General features: G+C 35.3%; 2 protein-coding genes across 4 annotated transcripts in view; one reads left to right on the top strand and one right to left on the bottom strand.

Moving 5' to 3' along the window:
* The window catches only part of GPATCH2 (G-patch domain containing 2), a 182,921-nt gene extending 177,779 nt beyond the window's left edge, over window positions 1-5,142 (bottom strand). For all 3 annotated transcript variants that reach the window (XM_058533694.1, XM_058533695.1, XM_058533696.1), the window contains exon 1: window positions 5,013-5,142. In XM_058533694.1, the coding sequence (XP_058389677.1) occupies window positions 5,013-5,068 (56 nt within the window). In that variant the 5' untranslated portion in view covers window positions 5,069-5,142. The remainder of the gene's footprint in view (window positions 1-5,012) is intronic.
* A 61-nt stretch (window positions 5,143-5,203) lies between these two features.
* Window positions 5,204-27,963, top strand: part of SPATA17 (spermatogenesis associated 17) — a 202,334-nt gene continuing 179,574 nt past the window's right edge. Inside the window, exons 1-4 of the mRNA XM_058533896.1 lie at window positions 5,204-5,287; window positions 5,456-5,541; window positions 20,562-20,651; window positions 22,066-22,147. Of these exons, the coding sequence (XP_058389879.1) occupies window positions 5,204-5,287; window positions 5,456-5,541; window positions 20,562-20,651; window positions 22,066-22,147 (342 nt within the window). The remainder of the gene's footprint in view (window positions 5,288-5,455; window positions 5,542-20,561; window positions 20,652-22,065; window positions 22,148-27,963) is intronic.

Below are 27,963 nucleotides of genomic sequence, written 5' to 3'. Positions count from 1 at the left end.
TAGTAATCTAGTAAAACATTGTGTTTAATTTTCTTTCATATATTTTGGGGCAGATCATCTTAGGAAATTAAGAATGACCCTAACATTAAAGGTTAACACTTGGGCTAGTTGAGAAATTCCTAGACCAACTTATTTAAACCATTAATCAAAGTAACCTTTTCTCTCTCTTTGAAAGAGATAGCATGGGGGTGGGGGAACCTATCTCATTCTGAAATATGTAAATGATTAATTATAACTTTACATTAACACTAGGCAATGAATATGGAATAGAATTCTCTAGGGGGAAAAAAGGCTGGGAGGAAACTGTAGAGAACATGAACTTTAGAGTCAAAACTATGAATTTGGAAGCTAAATTCTACTCTATTCATTAGCCAAAGGCCCTTGAACACATTACTTAACTTCTGATTCTGTTTATTCACCATAAAAATGGGTATAATTTCTACCTTAAAGGATAGAAGATTCTGTGAAGATGAAAGTATGTGTGACAGCAGTTATTTCATCTTTCAACAGCCTCTACACACAAATAAGAGAAACTGGGCACTGAAATATCAAATCATTCTGCTTTTAAGGTATAACCACGGGGGGAGGAGAAAACGGGTAAAGGAGCACATGTGTAGGGTGACAGATGGCAACTGGACTTTTGGTGGTGAACACGATGTAGTCCATACAGAAGTCAAAATATAAGGAGGCACACCTGCAATGTATATAATGTTATAAACCAATGTGACCTCAATAATAAAAAAAAGGTATAACCATATTATGATTCCTGAGGATATCATAATAAAAGCAAAGCCTGTCAACTTTTCTGAGTTCTAGAACCACACTAAACGATGGGGAGAGGGAGGATAAAAGACATTTGTAAAAATCTTGCATACAATTTCAAGAAACTCATGGACTCCTTAAAGACTTTCATGGATCTAAAAACACCCAAAGATCGCAAGTAAAAAAAAAATTAATGCTGTGTATCTGACCTACCTATCTTAATAATATAGAAATATAGAAATATAAGGACAAAAAAGATTCAAGAAAATCATCCTTCCAAGTTAAGAGTCAGAAGATTCTCCACCAAACAGAAAAACCCATTTCCCATAATGGGAGCAAAAGCTCCACTGACTTGCTCTCAACTGCAGATGCTGCTGGCAGCTGCTATTCTGTCACTTTTGTCACCACAGGAACACTCAGAAATCTTTTTTTCCTCCTTACCCTAGCAACTCAGCAAAAAACAAATCATACATGACTTAAAGTTTAATTCTACTTTCCAAATAATAATTTAATAAGGCAAGCTCATTTATTATTTAAATTTAAACAACATTCTTTTGCTTTTTTGTACTTCATTTAACAACTTTACGAGTCATTCAAAACTTCTTTCCTTATACTCTGATCACTTTCAAAATGTAAACTATTGAATGCAAAACTGTCTAAATGAAATAAAAAGTCCAAAACAAACAAAAACAATTTTGTTTTTAAACAAAAAACAATAATTAAAAATTAAATTTAAATATAATAAAATATATAATAAAACATAAAATAATTTAAATATCATAAAAATAAAATTAAAAAAATAATAATTAAAACAAACAAAAATAATTCATTTCATTTCTTGTCAACACATATATTAAAGCACATCTAGGTGAGCTTCTAAAATGTAGGAAATGAGGCTCATTCATTGCTCATACACAGTAACTGCTCAATATTTATTGACTATATAACACATTCTGAATTCCTAGAATAGGAATGAGAAAGAAGACAACTGAATATTAATTACAAGTACCTAGCATAATACTTGACACATAACAGATGTAAAAAAAATAAATCTGTTGGATGAACAAGCCAATGAATGACTAAATGAAGGAACAAATAACAAAGGAAAAATATGACTTGACTAAAAATTTAGACAATCCAGATTCCAAATTTTCTGCCACAGTAACAAGCCAGATACTCTCACATTTTAGTTAAGTAAATGTGGCAGTACAGGGCAAATTATCAAAGATGATTTAAAGGTTTCCAGTTTGCCTTAAATAAGGATGCTAAGAAGCTATACCTAGATTAATGAGTTATTTGGCCAAATCATACTGGCCATTGCTTTGCCTGCTGATTGTTGAAACAGAAACCGGACTCAAACAAACCTAACAGTATGAAATTGAGTTCAAGAGAAAAAAAAATTTATTAAAAAAAATGCACATTTTTTACTATGCAGTCTTCCAGATCTAAAGAAAATCAAAATGCCAAATAGAAAAATGAAACTACAGAAAAAAAGGTCCAGAATCAATACAGTTTATTTTTAATGGCTTTTTGTTTAAGCACAGCCATTATTAAAGTTAAATCAATACTATAGCTCAATATATCAATAATAATGCAATATTTTCATTATCAAGAACTTAATTTTTAAAATTTGCTGAGTTCAACCTTTAAAATCTTTCCCCAAAATGCCCAGAAATTGACTTTAAATACAAATCATTAACAAAGTAAAAAGTAATAAAAGTGTATCTAAATTCCAAATGCAATTTGTCCATTAAATGAGTCAAATTTTAAAAGGCAGGTTAACACTATAAATATCCAAATAGATACTCTATGGACCCTAATTTCAAAATTGTATGTGAGTGATGAGGCAGGAAGAGGAGATAGACATTTTCAGCTACAATGATTTTATAAAAATATGAACCACTTATAAGATTAAGTTGCACAAAAAATATATTCATTTCCTGACACATAAAAATCATAAGATCTTTATTATTTAATCATATAAAACTTTTCTTCTCTAGGCTTCTTAATTATAAGATAAAATATCACTGCTACTTTTCAACAAATTGTTAAGAAAGATATAAATCATCTACTTTTACCCATTTGGTGTCTAAAAATTGAAAAACTAACCTCGACATCAGAGAAAAAGTTGAAGTCAAGATGGGAGTTAAGGAATTCTGGGTTGGTTAACAAATCTGGGCACACACTTTCCAGTTTATATATTCCTTGAGATAAACAGGCAGTATACCAGGTGGTTAAGAATTTTTTTAGATATACTGGAATCATACAGCAAATACCACACTTGGGCAAGTTATTTAAACTATATTTGCTCCCGTCTTACCATCTCTAAAATGCAAAAAATGATAGCACCTACCTCAAAAGATTGACATGAGATGATATATTATGGAAATCCTGGCAACAAGTAACTAGTTAGTAGTAACATCCCCAGTGGCACTGGGATTTCATCACTGGGATAAGACACACGTGCATAGTAGAGTAAATGTCTGATCAATGAATGAAAAAGAACATTTCACTAAGAAAATCTGAATAACAAGATGGTTGTGCAGATAAAACTAGAAAATAAAGGACCCAGCTTTCTGGAACACACTCATTCTGCCAAATTAGGTACGATTTTAAGAATTTCACTCAAAAACACTGATTAAGAGCTAGGCACTATGTTATACTCTGGTGCCATAAGAAACGATGAGTTGTATGCCAACAAGTGAAAACCGGAGAGAATCTTTAAAAGATAACTGAAGGAGGGTTTCTCTGTATTAAAAAGAGGTACCTGACCATGACTGGGGTAGAAGGTGGAAGGCAGAGGAAGGAGTTGAAAGAATCATATTTTTTAATTAGTTACCCATCCTACAAATCAGCATCACCACAGCAAGGGTACATCAACCTACATAGCACATTTGTTCCTTAACAAGATATGGAATGGGGAAACTTTAGGAAAGGTACTCTGGAGAGGGAACTCTGGAGTGATGGAAATGTCCTATATCTTGTTTTGCTTGGTGGTTACACAGTATACACAATTGCCAGAACTAAAAATACTAATCACTTAAGAACTATGTGTTTTATTTTACGCTAATTATATCACCATTTAAAAAAACACCTCATTTAAAAAAAGTGCTTCCTGCTTTTCTCATTGGAAAATGTGAGAATTTAAAAGGAGCATACCCAGTATACATTCATTGCAAAATGGACTACAGCAAATGATCTGATCCCATTCAAAACATTTTAGGCAAGACATTTCCTTTAAGTTTTCAGTGATAGGATGCAAAATAAATTCTTTAAGATCATAGACTACTGGAATTCCCCATGTTCTCATTCACTGCAGAATCTAGGAATGGACACACATTTTTTAGCCCCATTTCACCTGTTGTTCCACACTTTATGTTTGAGGATTGTCAGTGGAAAATTTGCCTGTTTGTTTCACTGCTTGTCTTGTGTATGCTTGGTGGAAAAGGGCTTGAGAGAAAAATAGGACAGGCATTACAGAATTTTCAACTAGAACTCCCAAAACCAGCCTCTCGTTCTAGGACTAAAATGTGCATGGCAATTTTGGACAAGTCACATCCTGTGCCCCTGATAATCTCCTATCACAGGGCTGTCATAAGGATAAAGTATACCAATTTGTGAAAGAACTTTGAAAAGTCAAAGCAATAAATTATTCTAAACTGGCATTGGTGATATGATACTATAGATGCAGTCAAACCCCAAACTGAATCCTGGCATTTAAGTGTTCTTAAGGAACACCCATCCACATCTCATTTGAACTGGAAGGAAACGATCGAAGGGCAGAAACAGGTAGGTTACTTTTACCCCCAAATAGGGAGGTTGGAAGGTGAGGTCTCTTCCACGACTAAACTTCCAGATCCAGATTTCTGGGATTTGATCTTCCAAGACACCTGGTATAATCTAGTCAATTTTAAAAGGGACGTGAGGGAGTAACGTCTGGATTAAGATAAATTATTCTGTCCCTAGGCTTGTCAACAATCAACGAGAAATAACTGAATTGCTCCTGGAGTGCAGAAAGCTTCACTCCCAGGCAATCAGCACGCATCGACGGGATTCCTTCGCTAATCTTTGGCACACACCTCAACGCCTTCCTCAAATTGCGTCCATCCTGGTACGAGTGAGAGCAAGGCCTAAATGTCTTCAGATCATCCATCACAACACCCCCCCCCCCCGCCCTTCCAGGCCAGGTCCAGCGGCCTCCGGCCATCACACCGTTGCTGAGCTCCCATCCCCAGGGCCGCCAGCCTCACCAGCTGTTCCCGGCGGCTGGAGCTCCGATCGGTTGGCGCCCGGCGGCCCCGAACATTAACGACACCCGGGAGCCTGGCCTCGAGGCTCAGGCCCGAGAACAGACCCCAGCGAGCACAGCACCAGCGACTTCGCAGGAGCAGTTCAGCATTTTGAGCTGAGCTTCCGGAAGCAGACGGGAGGCGGAAGCCGGATGCTCGGAGCAACCATTAGTTCTCCTCCCCCCACTGCTTTTTTCTCCTATAATCTCCTCTTTGCACTCCTAGAAGAGATAGAGGCAAATGATTTAAACTTTTGCATAAGCAAAATTTCTCATTTTTTCTAGTATTCCGGAAACTGAAATAGGATGGGAAGAAATGGAGTAAATGAAAAGTTGGATCCCCCCGGGACTGGCTTTATGGTTTAGCCCGGTTGCCATGGAGACGGATGGCAACACCAGTGGTAGACCAGACGCGCCGAGGCAATGGCCACGCTAGCCCGGCTGCAGGCGCGGTCCACGATTCTGGGACATCAGTACTACTTCAGGAACAGGTAAGTCATCAACGTGAACATCGCGCAAAGGGCTGACTTCATCCTATCCCGTTGTTCCTCAACAGGAGTTTCCTATTAACAAATTCCCTAATTCAGGGAGTACCACCCACTTCTCCCCTTAATTTCTGGGCTGCAAACATAATCACAAATTTAAAAGTAAGTTAACATACAGGGGCATTATAGATAGAGGGGGCCCATAGATATCAGCTTGAGATGATTTAAGGAAAAGCCCAATATAGATAAAATTGTAAAATGAAGCATTTTTCCTTGACATCATCCCTCCGCGATTTGACAAACCTATGTTCACCCAGTCGACGGTTTAATAGCCTGACTGAGGTCACCCGTGGTCCCTAGCTGGGTGAGCTCAGTGTGTCCCCCATCTACCTGAGGATTTGAGCCTCCATTATTTCACGAATGTCATTGAACTCAACTGTTCTATGACTCATTTATCTTCCCAAAGTGACAGTATCTAAACCATTCTGACAAGATAATCAGTATCAACATATTAACTGTTAGAAGAGGGCTAAGGAAGACACTAGCAGCCTTATCCATCTCTCTACACCCAGACTTCTCTCTCAGAAAGACGTTCATTTTAACAATGGCCTTCTGGAAGCAATGGCCCAGGAGATTTTCCAACTTAAGAGAAACTCCATATAAGTGAATTAGACGATGATAGAATATGGTGACATGGCAGACCAATGGAAAATATGTCAATAAGACAGGATCTTGCTGAGCTGTTCTTATTCTAACATTTATCTCACCTACTACTTTCCTGTAGCACCATGTACCTCTCTTACACCACTTATCACAATTCAATTTTACGTTCCATTGTGAGATGATATCTATCATCCCTCTTAAACTAAAAGTGGAGAATGTCTTTTTTTTTTTGCTCATCATTATTTTGGTCTCCAGTGTCTATCGTAGTTCCTGACACAAAATAACTGCACAATAATTATTTGTCTAATAATTCCGTAAATGAAACTTTCAATCAATCATTAATTGTGGTTGAAGTAAATGTACTAAAAATAGCTAAGAGAAAAAATATCTATTTATTTAACATTCATTTAGAGGATGTGGCAGGTCCTGTATTTATGACATACATATATAAAAGAAAGAAGCTCGATCCCTCCTGATGTTCACAGCCTAATATAGAATATAGACATTTAAAAAATAATTACAGTAGAGTAAGGATGAACAGGAAGGGAAACTAACATTTCTTGAGCGTAGATTGTATGCTGAGCATTACACTAGGAACTTTCTCATATGAAATCTCATTTGGTTTTCACAATATTACAAGTTACTGTATTAATCTTTATGTTTAGAGCTCGAGAACAGTGTTCTAGAAAAGCCTAGTGAAGCGCCACACAACCGCAAATAGACATTTTTCCTACAGATTTCAGAGTCAATCTTTGTCCCCATCGCCTGGCTTTTGACAATGGGTACAATTCCCCAAAATTGGAGGTTGCTTGGAGAAAAGACTAGAACTATGCAAAGGCCTTGATGAGAATAGGCTGGCATTCCTTCCGTTTCATTTATTATTATTGTTACTATTATTATTAATATTTTCAGTACGAAGGAAAGTCTCTGAAGATCACGAAGGAATCAAAATTCCAAAGTTTGCCTAGTTAAAAAATAAAGCAGGGTATTGATAGCCTTGGGGACAAAAACCGTATAAAATATTAATATATGAAAAAAGTAAACAGGCAATTTCCTTAAGAAATTATTGTCATTTCCCGTCTGTTATTGACTAGATCAGTTCTGTGCAAACATCAGTGTGTGTTAGAATCATCTGAGGATCTTGTTATAATGCAGATTCTGATTCAATGGCTCTCAGTTATGGCCAGAGAATCTGCATTTCTCACTAGAGTTCCTGAGAGGCCGCATTTTGCATAAAAAGGGAGACTTTGTAGAAAAGGAACTGTGTATTGGCCTATTATTTAATTCTTCATCATCCTTACAAGTTATATATTTATTCCCTTTTTACATGAGTCAAGGAGAATAAGATTCAGATAGATCTGGTAATTTGTGGATGGTCACACAACCACTAAGTCGCAAAGCCAAGTGATCCAACTCTAAGACCTATGCTCTTCACCGCCACACTAGACAAGATTTTCTTCCAACTACTCTGGCCTGATGAATTAAGTGGCAGCAAGCACCAAGATCCAGAAATCCAACTGGCCTGAGCATACTGTTCCAAATCCATTAACATGCAGGGAACAGAGTTGGAGGAAACAATTTTAATTCTCCTTGGTTTGTTTCAATGTCTTCCTTCTATGTTGGTAACAAGGCAGAGACAAAAGTGTTTCTACCTAACAGCTGGCACCAGAATGCCTCTGAAATTGAAAGGTGACTGTTGGGGAAATATATAATTACTAAATACTTAGATTAGCACCTGAGTGCTCCAGGGCCTGGAATTTCACTGAGAAAGAGAGAAGCTCCTCTGCCTACCAAAGAGGAAGGATTTGGAGAGTTCCCCAAGAAGTAAGAAGCAAATATGGGAAGAGCTGATGCGATGAGAGAGCTAGGGAGCATGGGGTGACTGTGCATTACCTGACCAACCCAAATCCTCTGGAAAGTTGCTTACACAGGCAATGTCTGTAGATGTTCATGTTTTGATCTACCCATTAGAGAGGCTGAATGTTGTACTAGGATGTTACAGAGTGGAAAATGGTAGTACCCAGTTGTTATTTGACAAAGTATTGACCTTTAAAAGAAAACCAAATAAACAACTTTCACTATTAATTCCTAGTTTCATTTCTTCTTCTTCTTCTTTTGTTGTTGTTGAGGAAGATGAGCCCTAAGCTAACGTCTGTTGCCAATCCTCCTCTTTTTGCTGAGGAAGATTGGCCCTGGGCTAACATCCGTGCCCATCTTCCTCTGCTTTATATGGGACGCAGCCACAGCATGGCTTGACAAGCGGTGCATTGGTCCGAGCCTGGGATCTGAACCTGCGAACCCCAGGCCACCAAAGTGGAGCATGTGAACTTAACTGCTATGCCACTGGGCCAGCACCTCCTAGTGTCATTTCTATTCTTCTGAATTATTGAGATTTTCTTTGTGACTTATTGGTCACTTACACTATCCTATTTGTGGAAAGAAGAGTTTGATATGTGTTAATTAATCGTATTGTTCATTTTCCCCATATCCTTATTTAAATTTTCTCCAGTTAATCTGTCAGAAGGTAATAGGAATGAATTAAAATGTCCCCCTTCTACCAGTTTCTGTAGTGGTGTCTTTGGATGCTATGTTATTTAGCTTATACATATGTAAGGCTGTCTTTTCGTTATTGACTATATATTGGTCTTTTTTAATGTGCAAAATGTTTCACTCGTAAAGTCTGCTTGTTGTAGTAGTGATATCAAACATCTTTTATCTCATAGCGGTTAGTCGTATCATTCTATATGTTTCTCTTTCCAAGCAGCACATTTTTAGTTTAAAAAATCAAAACTAAGGAAGTTTGTGATGATAAAAGAGATGATAAAAGAGATAACATCTCTTTTAATTGATTTAGCTGAAGGGGAAGATATATGTAGAGGAATTTTGAGAAAGCGGTTGCTCAGGAAGAGGGATAGAAGTTCTGTAGAGACTCGATAGAGGCCAAGTCTCTGACTGTCAGATTTCCAGATCTCTCACTGTCTAAAATGGGGCCTGAGGAGTGCATGGGGATAGAGAGAAGGGAGCAGAAAGAGAAATAAGTGTTTTTGAATATCTGCTGTGTGCGAGAACTCTGTGAAATGCTTTCACAAACATTATTGTGATATTCACAATAATCTTATGAGGTGATTTTTATTATTCCTACTTTACAACTGAGGAGAATGAGATTTAGAAAGTGTAAATTACTTGCCAAAGATCAAAAAGATCAAAGATCTGGTGAAGTTTGATCCATCTCAGTCCAAAGCTTACGCTTGGGGTAAACGGACTTTAAATCATCCAGTCTCTGGATGGAAGTAACTACATCAAATATGTAAGGTCCAACCTGCCTTTCTAATGTCAGGTTGAGAAAGGAAAACGCCTGGTACAGTAGGTACTCTCTAGTACAAGACTAGTGACTTGCCCGTGCTCATTACCTTGAGTCAACCTAAAGTATAATGTTCCTTAAGTGGTCCTGATTTGGGAATCCATTATTATCATAAACTTAATCAATTTGTTTCTAACTCAAATATAGTCAACAGTTCCTGATTGCATTCTTAGTCTAATTACTTGGTTTCATGTCCTTGAATTTGGACAGTCATTAAAGTCCTAATAACCTAAGAAAATAACAGCTTAGTTGGATAGATGTGTCTCTTCTGCTGATTCTGATTAATTGCTGAGTTTTCTGTTACTCACAGCTGTACTCAGTTCTGACTAATAAAATTTAGCAAGGCTTCTAAGAAGTATACAAGGATGATTTTTGCCAGAGTAGAACAGTTCAAATCCTAAATCTGTGTTATTTTATTCTTAAATTTAAGCTCTTAAATTTATACTGTTACCTTACTTAAACACTTTAAATATCAGTTTTCTCATCTGTAAAAGAGGCAATAATGCCTATGCACATGTTAACTAAGAAGATTAAATGATTGGCACATTATTTAGCACCCAATAAATTCACAATTATAGTAGGAAATCACCACAAGATGACAAAGGATAAAATGCCTATGATCAACTCAGTGGATGCTAAAAAGGCAGTTGATAAATTTAATATCTATTTCTGAGTGTTTTTCTTTTCTTTATAAAATTTTAAAAATTTTAATTGATATATACATTTAATGAAGTGCATAAATTGTAAGTGTACAGCGCAATAATTTTTATGTATGTATATACTTCTGTAACCACTCAGATAAAAATTCTTAAGTATTTTAAAAAATGTTATAATGAGAAATAAAAGGAAATGTGTTTAATAATAAGGAATATGTTTCTGAAACCAGTAGTCAACATCATATGTATTGGTGAAATACAATATAGATGGTTCCATTTAATTCAAAAGCAAGACAAAAATGCACATTAAGGGCCAGCCCCAGTGGCCTAGTGGTTAAGTTTGGCATGCTCCACTTTGGCAGCCCGGGTTCAGTTCTCTGGTGTGGACCTACACCACTCATCAGTGGCCATGTTATTGCAGTGGCTCACATACAAAATAGAGGAAGATTGCCCACAGATGTTAGCTCAAGGTGAATCTTCCTCAGCAAAAAATAATAAAAAAAAAAATGAAAAATAAAAAAAATGCACATTGATCCCACTCTTTTGAACCTTTTTCTGGAGATTGTAGCCAATACTATAATAAAAGAAAAAGTTATTAGTAAGTATTTGGAAAGGAGGAAGTAAAGTTGTTAGTTACAGATTATGAAATTATAAAGCTGAGAAAATGCAAGATAATCTGCTAAAACACTCTTAGAAATAAAATGAGTTTGATAAAGTGTCAGAGTAAAAGTAAATTTAGAAAAGTTAGTAACTCTCCTTGGCATCAGCAATAACTAGATGAGGAATTGGATCAAGAAGGCAGACTAAGCACTTAGGTATAGCTCCCCTTGCATCCCATTCAAAATATAATTAAGTGTAAAAAAAATTTTTAAAGAATGCAAAATTGGTAGGAAGCTAAAAAGCATACAATTAATGGGCCAGTAATTTTGAAGAATTTCTGGAAAACAAAAATTCAATAGGAAGAGGGAGAGATGACAGTCTAAGCCTACAGCTCTTGTTGTTTTCTTCCTTGAATATCTGTGCTTGGACAACTCAGTGGTCAAAATAAGGGAACCACAGCAATAAGGACCAAGAACTCAGCTGTTTGGAAAGAAGCTCGCCTTTGGTAGAAGCCGCAGATGTCGCAGATACATGTGGGACCTCCTGCTGACTAAGCGTGTCTCCAAAATCTGCTACCAAAAGCTTGAAGAATCACTTCGGAGAATGAGTGGCTTCTTTTCTTTGACCGTGGAGGCACTGGAAGCCTGACCTAGGATTGGTCTAAGGAGTACCTATGCCTCATGCCCCAAAAGAGACAGTTTGCCAGCATGTTCACTGCTGGCTCATTGAAGGGAAAAACATTTTGACAGTAACTTTTATTGCTTGTCGGTCTGTTACTGCCCACGTGACCTAGGCAGACACCCCTGCCTAGATATCAAGCAATTGAATATCTATCAACATAAATAAGCAGAGAAAATTCACAAGCCATTCAAGGGAACATTAGTTTGGAGGAAGGATATTAAGCTAAGAAACCAGAACTGGTGGCTACTGTGGAGTTAGAACTAATGGAAGACACAGATGTAAACTTCAATAAAAATGTAATGAGAACTCTTAAAGAAATAAAATTAGAGGAAAAAAGTTACTGGAACTAAATTAAAAAATATATATTTTCAATTTAAAAACGTAATAATGAATTAAAAAATAGAATAGTTGCTACTGAAATGTAAATGTTTTAGCATAACAACATGGAGGACATATCTAGGGGCTTAGTATGTGAATAATAGTCACTGCAGAATTTGGAGTAGGAGTGGGAAGGAGATAGATTAATAAAAAAGAAATACTAAAAGAAAACTTTCCTAAATTGAAGAAAGAGTATGGCTTTAAGTGAAAATAACTCTCTGAATCCTAGACAGGATTTTTATTTTCAGGACATACTTCTTCGATATTATCTGGCAAAATTCAAAGGATACAGAAAAAATTTGATAAGCTTCTACTCTAGACAGAAAAAAAAAAAAAACCTTATTTTCCAAGAGACCATCATTGGATGGCTTATATGTATCACGGGGACCTAGAAGGTAAAAGGACGATAATTATTGATTGTTTAAGGCAACATCTAAAAATCCTAAACCCAGCAAAGATCTTACTCATTTTTTGATGAAAGAAAGACATTTTCAGACATATAAATACTCAGAATTATGTCATCCATGTACCCTTTCTGAGGAAATGGACTCAACAAAGTTCTCTCTGTAATCCAATGAAAATTAAATTGAGACAAAGATCTCAAGACAGGAAGAATAACAAAAAAAGTAATAGACACAATGATGAGCAATTATACTTGTAGTATTTATAGTTAAACTTAGATGAACATTATGCTACTGAGAGTTGTGGGGTACTCTTATTCTGTGCAGTTAAGAGAATCCAAATGGCACTTTCAGAATTCTTTTGAGACATCTCCTTGTGCAAATCCAAAAATTCATTAGTAGATTTTTGATCTTTCAAGTAATTACAGGCAACAGTCTTGCTAATTGTCTCACTACTACATAATGAAGACCCTTCTTTATCTAGCTTCTAACATCAATTTCCTCGCCACTCTTCCAGTCTCCAGTCTACGTGAATAGTCTCTTTACTGGTACTATACTACCTTTCACTTTTTAAGTTGTATGTAGTCAAATTAGTCAATCTCTTCCTCCAGCATTGGGGGTTTTAGCCTTTCTTGGAACGGTCTTTCCCAACCCATGATTATAAGAAAATTCTCCATATTTACTAATAATATTTTAAAAGTTTTGTTACATCTTTCCTTCACTTTTTATGCAATTGTATTTATGATCATATATTGTATGAGATAGGAACTTAACTTTTTCTATAGAAATAAAATTGTCTCAACACCATTTATCGAACAGTCCACGTTTTCCTTACTGGTTTTAAATGTTACAAGATAAATAATTATAAGGCAGAAAAATGACAAAGTCAGAAGTAAAATTGTCTTTATTCACTGATAACATGATTGTATGCATAGAAAACTCTAAACCACCTACAAAAAAAAGATTTCAAAAATAAATGAATTTAGCAAGGTTGCAGGATACAATATACAAAAATCAATTGTCTTTTTGTATAACAGCAATGAGCAATTGTTATTTGAAACTACAAAAACAGAATAGCATCAAAATGCACGTCATTTGACCCCCGCGAGTTCATTCTAGTTTTCTCTCTTTCCTTTTCTAACAGTGAGAAACCTGGCTCCCATTATTCCTAATGTATTCACTTATTTGATTAATCTCTCTGTATGTGAGCAAACTCCCATGTGGACCCATTCCTCAACTTTTCTTGACACCCTTAAGCCAGGCCTTCTCTCCACGGGGACACTCTCCTTACTCAGACTGTGACATCCTACTCCACGCTGCCCCCTCACATGGATGCACAGCTTACCCCACACAGGCTCTGGTACCCCATGCTGAGACGCTGTAGCTGCCTCCTCCCAAGCCCCCTCCAGCACAGATCCCTACTTTCCTTGTCCACTGCCAGTTTCTTTAGGACTTAATTGTTCAGGAAATGAAGTGAGGAGAAGTGAGAAGGAAGAGGAAGAAAAGTAAATATAAAACATTTAAAAAATGTACCAATAATATTAATCTGCATGACAAACTATAACTCCACTTTTTGATCTAATACTTATGTATTTGCAAGCCGTTATTCATTGAGTTGTAAAATAATGATAATAATGAGAACTGTTAATGGAAAATGAAACATGGCTTCTACCTTCTAAAATGTAGTCCTATTTCTCGTCATCAAGTAGTTACTGGCCTCTTATTAGGCATATGGTTGGTAATCAGAACATAAAGTATAGATTAAGCATAGTTCCTGCCTTTAAGGAGCTTGAAATCCTTAAGACCTAATAGTGAAATGATATGCAAAAAAATAATCATTTTGTACATCAATGTTTCTTATAACATAGGGCTGCTAGTGTTGGAATTTTTATTCCTTGTGTCTAAAATAGTTACAAGTTATATGAAAATGAGAAGGAAAGAGTATTGGGTTTTTAATCTAATATTTATTCAGTAGCTAGGGTCAGACTAAGACCTTGTTGATGTGTAAAATGCATATTTTTTGCATATTACTGGAAAGATATTGAACCACACATTTTTTCATTTTCTATTTATTGTCAGTTAATTTCTGGCCACTAATGATACACATGAATATAGTGTTATCCAGGGTTATAGTTCTTATTTCTAGTTGATGATGAAGTGACTGGAAACTTCCAGCTTTTCCTCAATATTTTATTACATTCCTGGTAATACTTTTGGTCTTTCATCATTATTAATTCATTTAGTATTCATTGTGATAATACTGATCATAATAAATTTATTTCAAATTCATGTGGATGTCATATTTTATTCACTGCTATAGGATTTTCATTGTAATTTGGAACTAATTAATATACCATTAAAATAAAGTGTTACCCACATTTTTCATTTTAAACATAAAATATCTAGCAGTTCATGACATATTGTATGAGTATTCAGCATCCCAGTGGTAACCCAAGTGTCTGTAAGTTTCATTTTTAAGCAGTTAAAAAAAGGGCAACGGAAAAATGTGTATAGAAGTCAAATTTTAGCACATAAGTTAAAACTTAGCAGTAAGTTAACTACTAGTTGTTTTAAAAAATTTTTCCCTTTAATTTAATTTAATGTATAGTTCTTATTAGTATAATATGTATGCTTGTATTTCTATACATTATTGTTCATAACTCCAAAAAGAGATTAGCCTTCCTCTTGACTATGTATTATATGTTAGCATTATTATTATAAGAAAGTTTAAAAAACATAAACTCAAAACAGATCATTTGATTGCTTATCTTCTGCATTTCTAATGACAAGTATAAGTAAAGGGTAAGTGCAAACTAATACATTAGTTCAAAAGAAGTATTAGGTGTATCTGCATACCTTATTCATATTTTTTCTCCCAACTTTGCAAAGGTAGTTGGTTGGTGATTGTTGGTAGAGAAGGAGTGACAAATGTTGGAAACAATTTGCCTTTTCTAAAAAGTTGGAAAACATTGGGGTTGGCCCTGTGGTGTGGTGGTGAAGTTTGGCACATCCAGCTTTGGCGGTCTCTGTTTGCGGGTTTGGATTCAGGCCTCGGACCTACACCACTCATGAGCAGCGACCCACGTATAAAGCAGAGGAAGATTGGCACAGGTGTTAGCGCAGGGCTAATCTTCCTCAGGAAAAAAAAAGTGGAAAACATCTACTATAATTATATTAAAAGTTAATGGTCATGTCATCTGCAAATAGTGAGAGTTTCCCTTCTTCGTTACCTATTTGGATTCCTTTTATTCCTTTTTCTTGCCTAATTGCTCTGGGCAAAACCTCCAGTACTATGTTGAACAGGAGGGGTGAGAGTGGGCATCCCTGCCTCGTTCCTGTACTCAGAGGAATGGCTTTCAGTCTTTCCCCGTTGAGTATGATGTTGGCTGTGGGTTTGTCATATATGGCTTTTATTATGTTGAGGTACTTTCCTTCTATTCCCCTTTTATTGAGAGTTTTTATCATAAATGGATGTTGTATCTTGTCAAATGCCTTCTCTGCGTCTATTGAGATGATCATGTGGTTTTTATTCTTTGTTTTGTTGATGTGATGTATCACGTTGATGGATTTGCGGATGTTGAACCATCCCTGCGTCCCTGGTATAAATCCCACTTGATCATGGTGTATGATCTTTTTAATGTATTGTTGTATTTGGTTTGCCAATATTTTGTTGAGGATTTTTGCATCAATGTTCATCAGCGATATTGGCCTGTAATTTTCTTTCTTTGTATTGTCTTTGTCTGGTTTTGGTATCAGGGTGATGTTGGCCTCGTAGAATGACTTAGGAAGTGTTCCATCTTCCTCTATTTTTGGGAATAGTTTGAGAAGGATGGGTATTAAGTCTTCTTTGAATGTTTGGTAAAATTCACTGGAGAAGCCATCTGGTCCTGGACTTTTATTTTTTGGGAGGTTTTTGATTACTATTTCAATCTCTTTACTTGTTATTGGTCTATTCAGATTCTCCATTTCTTCTTGGTTCAATTTTGGGAGGTTGTATAAGTCTAAGAATTTACCCATTTCTTCTAGATTGTCCAATTTGTTGGCATATAATTTCTCATAGTATTCTCTTATAATCCTCTGTATTTCCCTGGTATCCATTGTAATTTCTCCTCTTTCATTTCTAATTTTATTTACTTGAGCCTTTTCTCTTTTTTTCTTAGTAAGCCTGGCTAAGGGTTTGTCGATTTTGTGTATCTTCTCGAAGAACCAACTCTTTGTTTCATTAATCCTTTCTACTGTTTTTTTGGTCTCAATTTCATTTATTTCTGCTCTGATTTTTATTATTTCTCTCCTTCTGCTGGCTTTGGGCTTTGTTTGTTCTTCTTTTTCTAGTTCTGTTAGGTGTAATTTAAGGTTGCCTATTAGGGCTTTTTCTTGTTTGTTAAGGTGGGCTTGTATCGCTATGAGTTTCCCTCTCAGGACCGCTTTTGCTGCATCCCATATGGTTTGATATGGCATGTTATCATTTTTGTTTGTTTCCAGATAGTTTTTGATTTCTCCTTTAATTTCATCAATGATCCATTGGTTGTTCAGTAGCATGTTGTTTAATCTCCACATTTTTGCCACTTTCCCAGTTTTTTTTTCATGGTTCATTTCCAGTTTCATAGCCTTATGGTCTGAAAAGATGCTTGTTATGATTTCAATCTTCTTAAATTTATTGAGGCTTGCTTTGTTTCCCAACATATGGTCTATCCTAGAGAATGTTCCATTCAAATACTTCTTTTGACTCCTTTTTTTTCTCTACTCTTTATTTCCTAAAACAAGCTCTTCTACTTCTGAATTTTCCAGATCTTTACTTCTCATACAGTATTTCACTTTTCACATACTTTTATTTACTTTTGCTATTTTCAGTTCTATTAGTTTGTAAGCTTATACTTGAGAGCACAGAATAAGTCATATATATAATTTGGTTTAAATACCATATTAACTTACATATAGTTTATGTATAATAAATATTTTTTAAATTAATGAATAAGATATTGACAAACTGATACCTATTTTTTTCTTCCGGCAATCCACAGAAATGGGCATCATGTAATAATGCAATAATAATTATCTTTTATTGAGATCATATTATTTACCAGTCTTTCTTCTAGATTCTTTATGATATGCCAACAAACATATCTATGATGTATTATTGAAATTTTACAGACGAAATTGAATTTTAGATTAAAAAGCTTGCTCAAGGTTACCCAACCGTAAGTGGCACAGTTAGGAATTGAACCAAGCTCTTTCGGCAAAGCAAAAGTGCTATCCACTATTCTAGCATTTTAACTAAGCTCGTCCACGGTCCATATTACATTAAATGGCCAAATTTCTTAGCGTTTAATGCCTAGATAAGTCTAATGCTTCCCTTAAACTTAATAATTATTCATATTTTTCTCAAGAGTTGTATTAGTTTATTTCATTTTTTTCATTGTTTAATTACAAAAGCATTACATGGCTATTGTAAAATAATTTAAAGAATTCAGAAGCTAATAAAGTAAATTTCTCCTTTTGGGTGGTGAACATGATGTAATCTATGCAGAAATAGAAGTATAATGATGTACACCTGAAATTTATACAATGTTATAAACCAATGTTACTGAAATAAACAAAAAATTAAAAAAAAGAAATTTTCACTCCCTAAAGACAACCACTTTTGATAATCTCATTTGTATAAATCAAGACTTTTTCTGTGTATACATTCACATCTGCATACAGTTAAAATTGTTTTCTGTAAATATGGAAACATAATACTGCTTTGTATGTTTCTTTTTTTCACATTACGACATGTTGTGTCTCTCTATGTCAAGACATATTGATCCACTTAAATTTTTGTAAGGACAAAATAGGATTCCATTTTATGGATGTGCTACAGTCTGTTGTTTATTTAGATCATTCCTCTTATTTTAATAGTACAAACAATGATACATCATAAAAAGATAAATTTCTAGGGATAGAATTACTGAGTCCTCCTTAGAGAGTTCTGTATCTTTACATGCAATATTTAAAATTATAAGTTGTTTGTTTTTTCTTTTCTGTAAATTGTGTCTTTTGCTGCTTTTCAATTGAATTATTTAATTTTTTCAGGGTTTCTTTTCTTTCCTTCAAATACAGTTACTATAGCACAAAAACATTGGCTTTCCCCTTTATGGAATTCCCAGTATATGAGCACATAACAGGTTTTAGAAATTTACTCTATGTCTATCCTGAAATTTGTGTTTTATCATTCCCATTATAGTTTTACTACATGTGTGTGCACCCCTAATGAACATTCCTAAAGTTTTGTGAGTTTTTCATTTATATAAATGAAATTTTTCTGTATATGTTCCAAGGCCAAATTGTTTACTACCAGCAATGTATATGAGTCCCTATTGCACTCACAAATACTTGATAGCGTCAGGGATTTTTGTTTTTTGCTAGAGATGTTGATGTCTTTTCACATCTTAGTCTCTTAGTTTATTCTTTTAAGGAGATCAGTACTATTTTATGCCAGAGAATTTCAATATTATATTTGAAAATGGCTTACATGCCTTCTTCCTTTTGCCTATTTCTTTCTTCCTTTTGCTTCTCTCCCTTCTCTGTTTTCATCCTTCCTCCCTTCTCCTTTAGAGGCAGTGATGATTAAGAACCCAGCCTCTGGAGGCAGACTACTAGAGTCAAGTCTCAGCTCGGACACACACTAATGTGTGTCCTTGGGCATATCGCTGTACTTCTCTCTGCCTCAGTATCTTCCTCTGTCAAATGGGGATAATTATCAACTTCATAGAGGTTTTGAAAGGATTACATATGAGTTAATTCACTGGTGTGTAAAATATTAACATCCGTGCCAATCCTCCTCCATTTTGTATGTGGGTCGCCACCACAGCGTGGCTGATAAGTGGTGTAGGTCTGTGCCTGGAATCTGAACCTGTGAACCCCGGGCTGCCAAAGTGGAGTACGCCAAACTTAACCACTACAACACAAGACCGGCCCCTTCCTCTCTTTGCTTTTGTGGGTCTTTTTCAGCCAGGCTTTCTAGATAACTCTCTTTCCTGCTTTTTTTTTTTTTTAAGGATTTTATTTATTTATTTTTCCCCCTAAGCCCCAGTAGATAATTGTATGTCATAGTTGCACATCCTTCTAGTTGCTGTATGTGGGACGCGGCCTCAGCATGGCCGGAGAAGGGGTGCGTTGGTGCACGCCCGGGATCCGAACCCGGGCTGCCAGCAGCGGAGCGCATGCACTTAACCGCTAAGCCACGGGGCTGGCCCTCTCTTTCCTGCTTATCTAGAACTATAGTCCATCCACTTATTTCTCCAACTATTTGTCATTGACAGCTTAATTGCTAATCATATTTTCTTTCTCTCAGCCAACTTCATAGTATTGTCAAAGAACTTTATTGTTTGAAGTATTTTTCTCCATTCTGTTTTCATTCTAATTATAGTATATAAATTTAATGAAATCTATATATTTAATCCAATGTATAATGACAACAAAAAGTAACCTATCCAAGAAAACCCAATTCTAAGGGAGATAAAAAAAAAAAGTAAGAAATAAATGACTAGCCATTCTTTATTCATTCAGCAAACATAAAGTGCTGATTAGGTGCCAACCAGCCTTCTAGGAGAGAAATGACTCTGTGATCCACAGTAGTTGCCCTAAGCAATACCACTTTATTAAACAGGGATGGGGAGGGAGAATTGTAATGACTGATAAAATTAAGATGGAGATCTGTCTTGACTAAGCCTTTTCTTGCTGTAAGTCACAAAAATCTAAAGACTGAATTTCTTATCTCTTTATAAGGCCCATGGCCCTGCCACCTCCCTCCTTTAACTGAAATGGACTTCTGAGAGTTCTATCTAGGATAGGCATTCTGTGATGGATTCATTTCACTTAGAGGCAATTCATTTAACTGATGCATTGAGTGATATATGCATTTTAATCTTGTGCAATATGTGTAGTGGCATTTTAACAGTAAATTCAAATAATTATGTTTTTAAAATAATGATAAAAGAGCACATTGCTTTTTTCATTTCCTTATGAAAATTACTGGCAAATTAATTAGTTGCAAAATAGGTGATTATAAAAATTAAAAAAAGTAGAGCTGTTGAAAGCACGTGGCCTCTCAGAGAAAGGTTAATTTTTAAAACATAGCTCATGATTTCTGAAATGCTTTCTGTATTTAGTATTTTAATTTTATTTAAAATTATGTTTGAATTATGATTATCATTTTGGAAGAGATTAAAGATTAAGTTTAACGGGTTGATTTGCTTTAGAATTATATTAGTCACTAATGAAATGTTTTAAAAAATTTCTTTTTAGTGTTGTAGATGTATTCAGAAAAAAGGAGAATGACGCTGCTGTTAAAATCCAGAGCTGGTTTCGAGGATGTCAGGTTCGGGCATATATCAGGTATGTAATTTTGTCATGTAAACCTCAGATATATCATTAAAATATATGATATAAATTACATTTCATAGAAAATGTAATTTATTCCTGTAGTGCTCACTGCAAATAATCTTTTATTTTACTTGTAATGAAGTTAATAAATTATTTGATGTCCTTTTTAAAGATACAACTCTTTTTTGGCCATTTTTTCTTACATATCAAAAAACTAAATTATATTGACCATATCTCTACTTCTAAAAGTTTTCAATATCATAAATATACTCGATCAGATTCTTTTCTTCAGATTCCATAGTCTGTGACAAAGTCTTGTGGACTTGTATTTATAGCAGTGAATTCATTGCTCATAAGTAAGAAAAGAAAACCCAAAAGTAAGCTATTCCAGTTCTCTCCAACATGTTGGTAGATAAAGACAAATGATGCTATTCCGATTACAAAGAGACTAAAGTTGTCTATCTTAACTGTTCCTACTTTTTCTTCAGGGCTCTAACTCTCCTTCAGTCTGGTGTTAATTCCAAAAAACATTGCCCTGAATAAGGTAAAGGAAGACTATGCCTAGTCGGTAATAACTCAGACGGCGGGCTGGCGATTATACTGTGTGCTTCCTTATATGAGCTAGTAGGAGCCAGACATGCAGATGGAAGTATGAGGATGAGGTTTCCCTTTTGGCCACTACACAAACTAGCAGCACGGCAGCAAAGAGAGTATTTTTTAATTCAGCAGACTAACAGGACATTGGCTTGGATAGACTGAGTAATACGAGAATGAGAAAGGGAAGTGTTTCTTGACCTTGAGAATTATTTCTAAGTACTTACAGTGATTCACATCAATAATGACTGGCTTATTTCTCAACACGTCACTATGACCTGTTTTATAATGTTAACATTCAAAAATATTTTAGAAAGTAAGTATTGAGGAGTAATTGAAATTAAAAAAATGTTTAATCATAAGCCAAATCAAAGAAATACTGAATAGTTATCTATGCCTTTTTTCTACTTCCAGGAATGGTTCATTCTATCTCAGAATGATAACTCTTTGCTCTTAAAAAGTACACATTATGGGTGGGCCTGGTAGTGTAGTGGTTAAGTTTGTGCACTCCGCTTTGGCAGCCTGGGGTTTGCAGGTTCGGATCCTGGGCACTGCTCATCAAGCCACGCTGTGGCAGGCGTCCCACGTAAAGTAGAGGAAGATGGGCATGGATATTAGCCCAGGGACAATCTTCCTCAGCAAAAAAGAGGAGGACTGGCAACAGGTGATAGCTCTGGGCTAATCTTCCTCACAAAAAAATAAAAAATAAAAGTATACATAAATTTGGCTTTGAATTTGATTTCTTGAATTGTACAAAGGTATATTCTAAGTAAAATTGAAGAGATATTCTTGTTTCAATGAAAGCATACTAATAAGCATATTTTTCATTTAGGTATTTACACAGAGTAGCAATAATTATTCAAAAATGGTGGAGAAGTTACTTAGGCAGACAACATTATCAATTAATTGTGAAGGTAAGTATTATAAAATTTATATATGTTAGCATTTACATTATGCAGGATACTGTAACTTATTCACTTCAGTCATATTTACATGTAATTTTGAAGTAACTGATAATAAATATTTATATAAGAACAAAATTGGGGATAATTTTTAGAATGAGACCTCTTCTGAGAAGCCTTTCCTGATTTTTCCATGGAGAATTCACCCATTTCTTTGTACCCACACTACACGAGATATTTTATTTTTATTAAAGTACCTTTCACAGTGTATACATTTATGTGTACTTATTTGTTGATGATTGTCTCTACTTTGTAGATGATGATGCTCTTTCAGAGTAAGCATGATGGCTTGTTCATTTTTTGGATCACCAACATTTAGACTAATCCCTGGCCCAAACATTGATTGAATTGAAGTGCCCAAAATTAATTCTACAAAATATAAAAATAAGGCAATTTCTCTCTGTGCTACTTAACCATTCTCTAATATTGACTGTTGGGATATTTTGAAGATTTGCCTTGAGAAATGTAGCATACCACAACCATCTGCATCCACTGATCGATTTACAGAAGTAGATGATAGCATGCTAAGTTATACTTCATTGAAGAGTTTTAGGAAATTAAGAAAAAAATAATTTTATTAATACAAAATGAGAAGGTTTCCAATCAGTTGCCTACTTCATTAATTTTCTGATTTGTTACTATTTTCTACTATAATTGTTTAAATTTGTTCCTTATTTATTCTTGATTAGTTGCATCTAAGTTGAAATTAAAAGATATACAGAGGGAAAAGAAAAAAGTAAGTAGATAACTAAATGATAAGAGTTCACTTTTAGTGAGAAAATTTTGAAACGTTAATAAAGTACAGGGACTACTTAGAGGAAGAGCCTAATAATTTAGATTTAACAAAGTAAATAAACTAAAGAATTTCAACACTAATGCTGGCATGATCTCTTTTATAGCTAGGTTTAAAAATCACTGTGATGTTATGAAGCAGATCTGATGTCCTGTACAAATTTTTGTTATCCCAAGTTAACTTTGCCTTAATATCATCACCTCCCTTACAATGACTTTTCTTCAATATTGCTCTTCTCCAGATCATTTCTCTATTTGATTATCTAAATCATTGATGAAAATGTTATTTAACACATTCATGAGCTAAACCTTGGAGAAAGTCACTTATGTCCCTGCAATGAACTTATTTCAGTGTTAACTTCTCTAAATTGCATGCTTCTCTCCAGTTCAGTTCCTATTTTTTTATTTTTGGCTGAGGAAGGTTTGCCCTGTGCTAACATCTGTGCCAGTCTTCCTCTATTTTGTATGTGGGTCGCCGCCACAGCATGGCTGATGAGTGGTAGGTCCGTGCCTAGGATCCGAACCCATGAACCCGGGCCACCGAAGTGGACTGCTTCAAACTTAAGCATTAGGCCACTGTGCTGGCCCCTGGCAGTTCCTATTTTAATACTGTATGTTCCCAGTTAATTAATGCCACTTATGATTTTAAAAATCCACCCAAACCAAAGAAAAGTTTACTCTTTTAATTCAACTGGCTAAATAAGCCTGCTTTCACATCTGTAATAAACAAACTATTTCTCATTAATCTCTTTAGTTGTTAGCATGGGCTTCCTTATCTAGAAAACTAATCTTTTGCATCATTGACATTTTAGGCAACTTAAAAAGTAATTTTTAAATTTTGAAATAATTATAGATTTACAGAAAAGTTGCAAAAGTAGTTCAAAGAACTCCCATATAGTCTTCACTCAGGTGAAGAAATTTGCTTTATCATTTTCTCTCTTCTCCCTCTATACATATTTTTTTTCTTTTTTCTTTTTATATACATATTGTTATTTTGAATCATTTGAGACAAAGTTGTGGAAGTAATGCCTCCTGTCCTCTAAATTTATCAGTGGATGTTGTCTACATAACTACATTAAAGTTATTAGAATCAGGAAATTGACGTCTTCACAATACTATTATCTATGTATAGACTTTATTCATATTTCACTGATTGTCCCGATAATGTCATTTATAGCAAAAACATCTCTTCCAGGATTTCACATTGTACTTAGTTGTCGTGTCTCTTTAGTCACTTTTTTTTAAGATTTTATTTATTTATTTTCCCCCCAAAGCCCCAGTAGATAGTTGTATGTCATAGCTGCACATCCTTCTAGTTGCTGTATGTGGGACGCGGCCTCAACATGGCCGGAGAAGCGGTGCGTTGGTGCGTGCCCGGGATCCGAACCCGGGCCGCCAGCAGCGGAGCGCGTGCACCTAACCGCTAAGCCACGGGGGCGGCCCTCTTTAGTCACTTTTAATGTACTTAGTATGTCTTTGCTTTTCGAGAGCTTGATATTTTTGAAGAGTACATCCTAGTCATTTTTCAGATTATTCCCCAGTTTTGGTTTGGTGATGTTTCTTTATTATTAGATTGAGGTTATGCATTTTTATCAGAAATACATTTCAAAACATCAAATTAGGGACCACATGATGTCAGTTTGTTCCATGACAGTTGATGCTAACCTTGACAATTTCAAGTGGTCTCTCTCAGGTTTCTACACTGTTAACTGACTTTTTTAAATCTTATGAAGGCTATTTCAAGACTGTGTATATATCTTCTTCCTCATCAAACTTTTTTATACAACTAGGTTTAAGCATCCAATGAGGATTCTTACCAGAATCGATTATTATTATATTTGTCAAACAGTCATTTTCTAACTCCATCATTTCTACATTTACTTGTTAGCATTTTACTATAACAAAGAGCTTTTTCCTCTCTCCCATTTATTTATTGATTTATTTACTTCAGTATGAACTCATGGATTCCTATTTTATTCAATGGGTTATAATAAATTATTATCAATAATTGGTTTGATGCTCAAATTATCCAGATTTATCTAATAGAAACTCCTTCAAGCCAATTTTTAATAGAATTAGTTTACTTAAACAGGATGATCAATGAATTAAGGTATTTTCTATGGAGTAATGAACACCATTAGCCCCATTATTCATTAGTGGTTGGCGATCTATATCTCAATGTATAGATGAGACAGTAGAGTATACGTATGTATATGGCATTCCATGAGCATTACTGACAGCTTTCATTGCTGTAATTTGTACTCATAAGCCACTAGTCAGATGATTATGAATGATTAATGAGATCTCTTTTTAATCAAACACACAAGAGTGTATCCGGTTTCAATGACTACTGTCAAAGTATTCAACTTGGGAATCTGTATTTATTCTAATGATGCTGGGGTTGCTGAAAAGATATTTTTAAAAGTTCAAGTAATAAGCCACACAAAGTTTCTTTTGTTACTTTAGTGTCTCAATTGGGTTTGATCAAAAAGAGTATCATTCAGCATGATCACCAAGTTATTCTCCAGATTTGTATCTACTTATCTTTGGGCTCTTGAAAAAAATCAAAAGATGGAGATTTTCCTTAGCTAGATTGGTTCTTGATGGTTTTTAAATCTGTTAAGCTGTAAGCTATTTTATAACAGATCTGTTTCATCTATTTATCTATTTTTGCCTTTGTATACACAGTGCCTAACATAAGGATTTCAATAAATAACATATTCAGATCTCAATAAATAATTTTTAAATGAGATTAAAATAGCTTACATTTACTGATTGACTGGTGTGAGTGAAATATTGCACTAAGCATTTTACGTACTTAATGTGCATACCATCTACATAAAGTCTTATACCAACCCTACGAATAGTATCCCCATTTCACATATGAAGAATTTTAGGCTCAGAGATGGTTACTTCCCCAAGGAAGTAACTGTTAGTGATAAGTAGAAAAAAGTTCAAACCCAATTTGATCTGATTCCAAAACCCTTATATATTAAGCTGGTAGGCAATTCAATGTCAGTCATTATTGGCAATTTTCCTCTTTTCAGTTATTTAGAGGTCCTTTGGGACTTAAGCAAGGCCAACAGATCAGAGATTCCTGCCTTTGTGGAGCCTTCATTCAAAACATGTCTATTGTCCAAGCTCATGTTTTTATCGTTCAAAGTTCATCCTTTCAGGACTTGATGGCTACTGGGCCACATACAGGGAACGGGATTTTTTTTTTTTTGCTGAGGAAGATTCACCTTGAGTTGACATCCATTGCCAGTCTTCCTGTTTTTTTTTGTTTGAGGAAGGTAAGCCCTGAGCTCACATTTGTGCCAGTCTTCCTCTATTTTTTCTTTTTGTATGTGGGTCACCACCACAGCGTGGCTGGTGAGTGGATAGGTCTGAGCCCAGGATTGGAACCTGCGAACCCAGGCTGCCGAAGTGGAGCGTGTGGAACTGTAACCACTGGGCCACAGGGCTGGGCCTAGGGAATGGGATTTTTGCCAGAGCCATATTCCTAGCACTTACAGGCCTGTCTCCTCCACAGCTGCCACCAAGTTTATCCCTAGACTTTTAGCCACCTCCCAGGAGCAATAGGAATGGCACATGCTATATTTCTTCATTTCAAAAAACTGATGTCCAGCTCTTTCCCAAGTATGGAGAATCTTGCTCCTCTATTCCTCTTTCTCTTTCCACTCCTCTCCTCGTAACCCCCCACCCCCAGCACAATCTCTCAGAGCTCAGGTTTTAGGAAAACGAAGCTAGGAATGGACAGTCACACACAAACCTTCTGAAGCAAGAAGGCGTGATAAGACCTACTATTTTCTTGGGTTGGGGAGTGGGACATGAATTAAGGGCATTGTTTGAATCTACATTAATTATACTGTCACATACATTGGTACACACTCTCACACACATAGTCCTAGAGAACCTGTGTTTCAACCATTGTTTCCCAAATTTATTCTGCATAATTTTTTTGCTCTAATAGCTATATACAATAATAGTAATAATGCCATATGGTATATGATTAAGTTAGAAAATGAATGGTATAGGTTAGTGATTTTAAAACACTAGTAATACAACTCCTCCTTAACTAAAATTTTAGCATAATTTTTAGCCCTATATGTACAACAGGTACAAGCAATGCAGCTATGTTGGAAGCTGAAGAAATGCAACTGCTTGGACTCTTTCCCTATGGCCTCTATTGTCACCTGAGCCATGAGAGCATAATTTGAAAGCCACTGATTTAATTTGCTTGTCCCTGGAAGAATCTCTAGAAGGATCTCAAATAACTGATGATATTAATTACCTAGGGGAAGAGAACTGAGTACTTGAAGAATAAGCATAGGAAAGAGACTTTTACTATAAATTCTTTTGTAGCTTTTGAATTTTAAACAACACGAATGTATTATCTATTAAATAAATTAACTAAAAAGGAAAGTCAATTTAAAAGAGACTCCCCCTATCAAACACACATATGGACAGATAATAAATGCTCCAATGGGGAGTTAATGTTATCTCTAAAGGTCAAAGAAATGAGACTTGAGCAGATGCTCAAGGATCAGTAGATTGTAGACTGGGGAGAGGGAAGGACATTTCAATTAGGAACAGCCTGAAGAAGTTCTGAAATTGGGAATGAGTGTGGTGTAATGGGAAACAGTAAGAATGTTGATCTAGATGGCTCAGAGAGTTTGAGGAGTAGCAGGAGGTTGGTAAGGAGTTGAATGTGACTTTTACAAAATAATTTGCTACATTTTTAAAGGAATTTCTTGTTTAAAAACATTTTTTACATTCATTGTTTTGTACGTTCCATCAATAGTCTGTCAAGTAGAAAGTACAGGTGTTATCCTCATTTTATAGACGGAGAAATAGAGGCTCGGGGAGATTAAATGATGTGCCCAAGGTTCTCAGTTCCTGATCCATATAGATCCATATGCTAAATACTTACTAAACATCTCTGGATGTGCCTGAGATACCCCAAATCGGCTCCT

The sequence above is a fragment of the Diceros bicornis genome, chromosome 38 (genome assembly GCF_020826845.1).
Source record: "Diceros bicornis minor isolate mBicDic1 chromosome 38, mDicBic1.mat.cur, whole genome shotgun sequence".
Lineage (NCBI taxonomy): Eukaryota > Metazoa > Chordata > Mammalia > Perissodactyla > Rhinocerotidae > Diceros > Diceros bicornis.
This window is presented reverse-complemented; position numbering and strand designations above follow the sequence as displayed.